General features: G+C 36.4%; 1 protein-coding gene across 1 annotated transcript; it reads right to left on the bottom strand.

The window, feature by feature from the left end:
- Positions 1 to 982: 982 nt before the first annotated feature.
- LOC149005718 (disease resistance protein RPM1-like) lies at positions 983 to 3,934 on the bottom strand. The gene has a single exon (XM_089135982.1). The coding sequence runs from the start codon at positions 3,932 to 3,934 to the stop codon at positions 983 to 985; it is 2,952 nt and encodes a 983-aa protein (XP_088992108.1).
- Positions 3,935 to 7,534: the final 3,600 nt, after the last annotated feature.

A 7,534-nucleotide genomic window follows, 5' to 3' on the forward strand; every position in this document is an offset into this window, starting at 1 on the left:
GATTAGTCAAGGCAAAGCCTTGGAAACCGGGGTTGGCAAACCCAAAAAAAAGGTGGGTGGATCAAGGTACAAACATCTTCTTTGGCTAGGTCAGTTCAGTACATTTATGAGTCCTAAACCCAAATACAGATGATGTCTCTTCGTGATCTGAAAAGACCTTAAATAACGAATCGACCAGGAAAATAAGACAAAAGCATAACAAACTGTTTTGTGAATGTCAAATTTAGTTTACAGTTCGCATCATAGATTTGTAATGGTTTAGTCAAAGAAATAGAACCAAACACTCATAAGAGAAGAAATTATCAAATTCTGAAAATACTCCCACTGGCTGTCACTGATTAGATCAAACCCAGAATTCCCGATCTCTAGCGAAGTTCATTCCTGCAACCATAAAAGAAGTATATGATTAGGCTAAGCCAAAAGAAGATATAAACAGAACCTACATCTTTCTTCATTCCAATCACAAACACTGATCATGATATGCCACCGAAGTTATTGCAGACAGCAGAGCTTCCCCTGCCCCTACACAGAGGAGCTGTACTCAGTAATTAGAGATTGTTTTCTTCAAAACTAAGATTCCAAAATTTGATACCTCAAATTACATAAAAAAAATTTCTCCCAGGGGGAATGACTCGCTAGATTTTTTTCCTCATAACATGTCACTACCCTGAAACTAAAGAGAAAAAGATTACCCTGAAACTAAAGAGAGAAACTGGTCACAATCCACTGGGATTGGAGAGGGATCTGGGTTTCCAATTGGTCTCAAATTCAATCAAAACAAGTTAGTGAAAACAGGGATTGAGTACCGTAGTATTGCCATTGTTGAGAAGTTGATATTGTGGTGGAAGAGAATCCGTATCAGTGTTCACACCTCCTCGCTCAAACAGTTCAGCTCTGGCAATGCGTTCATCCAGTAGACTTTGCCGAATCATTTCTGTCAAAATTATGCATGGATTACTCTAGTTTAATCATAGTAATGAACTCATATGATTAGTCTAAGGGTTTGGTTCGTGGGATTTTCCTTGTTTTTGATGAAACTGAAGAAAATTTGTAAATGTAATTCATACTCACCAAAAGAATCTGGCGTTGATGTTTGCTCCCCTGAAAGACGTCTGAGAGCAATTGCTACATCTAGTGCAGAATAACGAACTCGGCGTCCTTCAAGCTTACGATTGAAATAAGCATTTGGAGATTTCTTACTCAGCATACGTTCTTCAAAATATTGAAGAAGAAGAGGCAACATACTAAGCTCGAACTCTGGGAGCATGTCAACAAAGTAAAGATATTTCAGATTAGAAAAATGTTGAATCCCTTCTGGAGCAACAGACAATTGTTCACATCCTTCCATTCTTAGGTCTTCCAATGCAGGCATTGCACCTTCTTCCACTCTCAACGTCTTCAATGTCTTCTGCCCAATTAGGCGAAATACCTTAAGTCTCTCAAATCCACCTGTTTCTATGAGTAGCTCATCTCCCTCGTATGATTCTGCATGAAGAATCAAGTCTACTAGATTATGCAACATTCTAAGGCTTCCGATGGGATTGTCTCTTAATCTCGATGTTCCTAGCCGGAGTTTAACGAGATTTTCGAGTGATGTAATCCAATTCGGCAACTTCTCAAGAGGAGAATCAAGATACAAACGTCGAAGTGAATTGGGAGGTGAAGAAAAATGATCAAAATCCAAAAGCTCATAATCATCTAATGACTTTATAGTCAATGAACAAATATGACTCATTTTCTCAATGGAGGCACATAAATGTATTACATCCTTTCTTCTTATCCTCACAATACCCAACCTTCTTAGCTTTCTTAACTTCTCCAGCTCTCTAACCAAGTTGTCGCGACCATCTTGGTAATTTGCTTCCATGAACACTAGCTTTTCTAAATTTGTTAAATTCCCAATACCCTTGCTTGTCTTTAATCCTCGTTTTGTTTTGTTACCACCATGGAAAGTGAATCGATCAACAAGAAGATTCCGAAGATGATTGAGCTTGAAGACCCCAGTGGGTATTTTATTAACAGAAGTACCTCTAAGATCCAAAGATTCAAGGCACTTAAAATTTCCTATGGCTTTAGGAAGAGTCTTCACCTTTGTATTTCTCATACACAAGTACCTCATATGGATGAGATCGCCAACCTCATCATGAAGAGTTTCCAAAGGTATGTCTTGCAGATCCAATACTTGTATCAACTTGAAGTTTGGCACAACTGTTCTTGCAAAAGAGCTTTGCAAAATTTCAATCCTAAACAACAATAGAGATCGAATGTGAGAGAAATGTGCATTCTTTGGAATATTTTCTTCACCATTGTGGACAGACATACGTCGAACATTGTTTGGCAAATCCATATCTGGTTCATCAAGAATTACATTATAATTCCATTCTTCCGACTTCAATAGAATGATTTCACGTAAAAAATCATGTACTCGACAACTTCGAATACGTCCATCCAAATATGTTTCTTCAATTTGAACTAGCTTCCGACAAACAAGCTCTTTGAGGTAATCTTCTGCAACCTCTTCTAAAGTTGATTTTTTTCTACGTCTCACAAACCCTTCTGCAGTCCACAAACGAAATAGCCTTGCACACTTGATTGAGTAATTTTCCGGGAAGATACCAAAATATAAGAAACAAAATTTCAAATGGTAAGGCAAATCATCGAAACTCAACGACAAAACCTTTGTTATCCTTGCTAGAATGGCGTTGCTTTCAAACTCAAAGCCAAGATCGTCGAGAATCTTTTGCCATTCAAATCTTGTTTTGTCTTTCAATCTTAAAAGAGCACCAGTAGCAACAATAGCAAGAGGCAAACCCTCACATTTTTTTAGGATTTTGAGAGACATGTCCTTCAAATCTGAAGGACAATTCTCTGATTCAAATGTTGTCATGCAAAATAGCCTAAAACCATCCTCATCAGGCAGAGGTTTAAGGTTGTAAACATGGCTATAAGTAGACTTTTTGCAATAGAAAGCTATATCATTGTTGCGAGTTGTGATTACAACCCTACTACCACATTCATTATTGGGCAAAGCATGCTGTATAGAGTTCCATGATTCTATGTTCCAAACATCATCAAGGACTATTACATACCTCTTTTGATTTAAGTACTCTCTTAGCTTGTTAATCAGTTGAACTTCTTCCATGGCATCTAGTCCTCTAAGGACAACCTCATTTTCTTGGTAAAACTGCTTCATCATGGACTTCAAGAGCTCTTGAGGTTTGGAAGATTGAGACACTGTGATCCATGCATGACACTCAAAGTGTTCTTGCACCTTTGGGACATCATAGACTTTCTTAACAAGTGTGGTCTTGCCTAGACCACCCATGCCTACCACAGAGATGACAGTACACTTGCTAGAGTATTCTCCCTCTACTAGTAGTTGGACAAGATGACCTCGAGGCTCGTCGATTCCAACAACGCATGAATCCTCAAGATACAATGAAGAGATTCGAGGATCATGCCATGAAGACGATGTAGCAATTGGCCTCGAACTTGAAGAACTTGCTGAACCTTGATGATCCAAGCTATTGAAGGAATACCTTTGGCTTCTCTCTTTGATGTTGATGATTCTTTGTTTGATTTCTTGGACATCAGTGGCTATCTGGTGCCTTGATTTCAACTCCTTGGAGACGCTGACAATTTTTGAAAGGTGGCCAATAAATCCAGGCTTTTGTCGTTGTTGTTGTATGCGAAGCATGAAATTGTCAATAGCATCTTCAATTTGATAACTCACATCTCTCACTTGCTTAACCCAAACTCTCACTCCATCATCTGTCTCTCCCCTTGCATCTGCATCTTTCAAGAAAGGTTGGATGCTCTCGAGTTCGTCCATTAAATCACGAATTTCTGTCCGAATCCCTTTCAGTACCTTTGCTTCATCGATTAGCAACTTGCCCAAGTTGCCAATTAACAAACTCACAGCAGGCATAGCCATCTCTCAATGATCTCCCAATTTGTGTTTTGGGCACCATAAAAGAGCAGCCTGTAACTTAAAATGTTGGCGTAAATTAATGCACCGTGAGTACTGCATGGATTTCTTAATTAAGGGAAGCCAAGCTAGCACTAATTGTTCTCATAAAATTTAATATAAGCCCATCAACTGGTGCTCTATAATTCCACTCACCAAAGACTAGAAAAATTCAAATAAAAACACCCACCTAACACCCACGCCTTGATATGGTAATCTTGATCAACTAAAGGAGATATGTAATTAATCAAATGGACGGAAGGGGAGGAAGGAAGGGGGATTGGATCTTCTTCTCAGTCTTAGTCGTCGAATTCTCACTTTTACTTTTCCACAAAGACTATTACGTTTGCTCTTTTCATTATACACCATCATAGAAGCTGCATTTCATCAAAATGTAATAAATACAAAGTGACTTCCACTCTAGACTAGTGGCTCTCCCTGCGTCTTAGCAAAAGCTGCGAAGACGAGGGAGACAACATGCACCCTTGTGTGGTCCTGTTCTTGGAAATTGTTACACCTGACCTAATAAAAGATGTACCCTTGTGTTTGAAAATTGCTTCACCTGGTCTAATAAAAGCTATATATATATATATGGAAGACTTCACAAAGTCTTCCTCTTTCTATCTATCAGTGACAGTGAACTTTTCCCAAACTCAACCTCTCTGAATCTTTTTATTATGGGATCTGATCATAACCCCTTTGTTTTTTTGTCTACTTTCAAAATCACCTTCACCTCATCCCCAATTTGCCTAAACTTTTTCATCTTCTTAGTCTGAAACTTGATTTTATTAATCTCTGCTAAGTTTATGCATCCCTCTCTTCTCTCCTTAAATTCTGATAGTTTGGTAAAATGAGTTTGCAGGGGAGGTTTGGATCTTGGATTGGTTTTAGGATGAATTTTTAAGAAAATCTTTGGAAATTTCAAGGTGACAAATCATGCCTTACTTTTCCACTAAGACTATTATTTGAAGTTTTCTAATTTATATGGGCTTCTCATGTTCGCTTTCTACTTTTTATTGGTTTACAACTTCGTACAAGCTGCTTTCAATGTGCACTAGATACAAAACACAAAATGACTTTCACTTTAGACTGACTCTCATTGCATCTTCATGGAAACTGCCTATCAATATGAACTAAAGAAAAACGAGCTAGAGACAAAAGTTCTTGCTGTCGCACTAAATAACTATTCTAATACTTAGACTAAGAACAAAGAAATGGAAGAATTAACTTCTCCTTTGGTTACTAATCAATTAGCAAAGCCACTGCGGGTATGATAAAAAATTGAATATTTTCACCTCTTGGGTAATCATTGGGTAGAGAGAAGCAGCAAAGCCACTGCGCCACCAAAGCAATGAAAGGAGGTACCTCAGCAATTTAGAATGGGGCATTGAATATGATAACAAGCATTTTTTTATGGAAAGTGCATGTTAAGGATGGCTTGACAAAACAGAACAATCGACCTCCCCTCTTAGTGGAGCCGAAAATCCAAAATATTATGCACCTTATTGGTTACTTTGATTATTTTTTTAGGGTTGTTAATTCAATTACAGATTCACTTCAATTGAACTTAGTGGTCAAATTTTGATCCTTCTTCCTCAAGTGAGATCAGGAGTCTATTTGATTATTCTATCAATTGGTAATGACTAACACCTCTTAGTGAAGAAGTCGTTAGTTCGACACTTTGACTCTTGCTAAGGCATATGTAATAACCCCATCCCGTATAAATAAAAAGCATCATTATACAAAAAATCATGCACACCTAATCTTTGAGTAGATAAAATGACAATGCTTTCGTAACAAATTGCTCCAAATTGATTACCAAGTGGATCCATTCCTTCCAATTGAAACCACACGGGGCCTAGACTGGAGAAATGTAGACATTAAGAGCATGTTCATATATGCATACAACACAAACACAAGAAGTAATCCATTTGGGTTGGGTTCAAGCTTTTTGCTGTCCATCTATTATATTATTTGACCCTTAACAATCTTTTGATGATTTTTCGAATCTAAATCTTGAAAATCATGATACTAATAAGAAAAATGTTTCGTTTCAAAAAATCATATTCCCGTATAAGAAGCACGACTCTTTACTCTTTGGCAAGATCACTTCAATAAGTGATTTCACTAGAGAATTGTAATTATCAGAGCAAATTACATATATATATATATATATATATATATATATATATATATATATATATATATATATATATATATATATATATATATATATATATATATATATATATATATATATATATATATATTCTTTTAATTTATGAACTATTATGCATGTTTATATCTCATAAAGTTTATTGCATTTACATTTCTTATGTTTTAAATAATATATTAAATCAATTCTTGCTATTAGAATAATGCTTCAGACGGATTCTCTTTCTCTCTTCCTGTATGTTTTATCTCTAATCCACTCCATCTAGATTGTTTTGTTGCTTCCTCAAGAATTACAACTTTCTGGTTTTGCTCCAGGTGGGTATGGTTCTTCTTTGTTCGTATAAAAGATTCACTGCTTCTCCGTTGTGGGTTGATATGGTTAACTACAGCTTCATTTATGCCAACCAGAAGCTCTTCACTGGAAGTCCTTTGTTCCCTGTTGTCCACACTTCTAACTGCAAGAAGATCTCATCCACTCTGTAAGTTAAAATCCCAACAGATCAAGCAACATGAAAATGTTTGAGAGTCACCGCAAAATTCGCTATTTGAATGTAAAACTAGGTTTAATTGAGAGTTCAATAACAGAAGAAAATCTGGAATTTTAACATTTTGAATTAATTGTATGAAACATATACTACATCACCTCAATTGATATCTCTGTGCACAAATATCATTTCATCTTTACTTTACAATGCCGTTTCTTTATTTTGTAGACTCTCCCTTCCATGAAAAGAAAAGCAACGTCACTTCATAGCGCCTCGTCGATGACCAGTGTTTCTCCCATCAGGGTGGTGATGGGAGGGTTTTTTTTTTTTTTTTTTTTTTTTTTTTTAAATATTTTCAGTGGTGGGGCCCACCATTTTTGTGGTGGAAAAACCGTCGGGGAGCACTCTCCGTTGGGGGTGATGATCCGGATTCTCATTTGTGTTGGGTCCAGCCCATTAACCACATGGGGACTAGTTTTAAAAAAAAAGGAACAAAAAACATGCAATAGGATTTTTGAAAAGTGCTACAGTAGCTACACCATGGTAAAAAATTAGAGGGAAACTCAAGTTTTGACAGGGTGAAAATGGAAAATTTGGGAAATTTCGAGAAAACCGATGATTTTTCCGTACAATTTTCGACAGGTTTTAGATGTATTTTGGGGTGGGATCCTATATTTAAGCTAATTAGAGTATAAAGAATACATTTGTTGTATTTTACTAAAAAAATCAATGTAGATATGTCATTCAATGTACATAACATCAATGTAGAGTTGTCCAAAAAGTACATTATAAACTTAACTACTTAAGCATATAACATTCGATATATAATTTCTAACTTCAAAATAGTTGACAATAAAAGGAAAATACAACTTAGTGTTAAGAGGAGTGCCAATAGTGGATTCATCCT

This window comes from Hakea prostrata, chromosome 9 (genome assembly GCF_041222555.1).
Source record: "Hakea prostrata isolate BN-2017 chromosome 9, UWA_Hpros_2, whole genome shotgun sequence".
NCBI lineage: Eukaryota > Viridiplantae > Streptophyta > Magnoliopsida > Proteales > Proteaceae > Hakea > Hakea prostrata.

Bases quoted from the DNA above. Each gene is read 5' to 3' on its own strand.
- LOC149005718 (XM_089135982.1), bottom strand. From the start codon at position 3,934: ATGGCTATGCCTGCTGTGAGTTTGTTAATTGGCAACTTGGGCAAGTTG.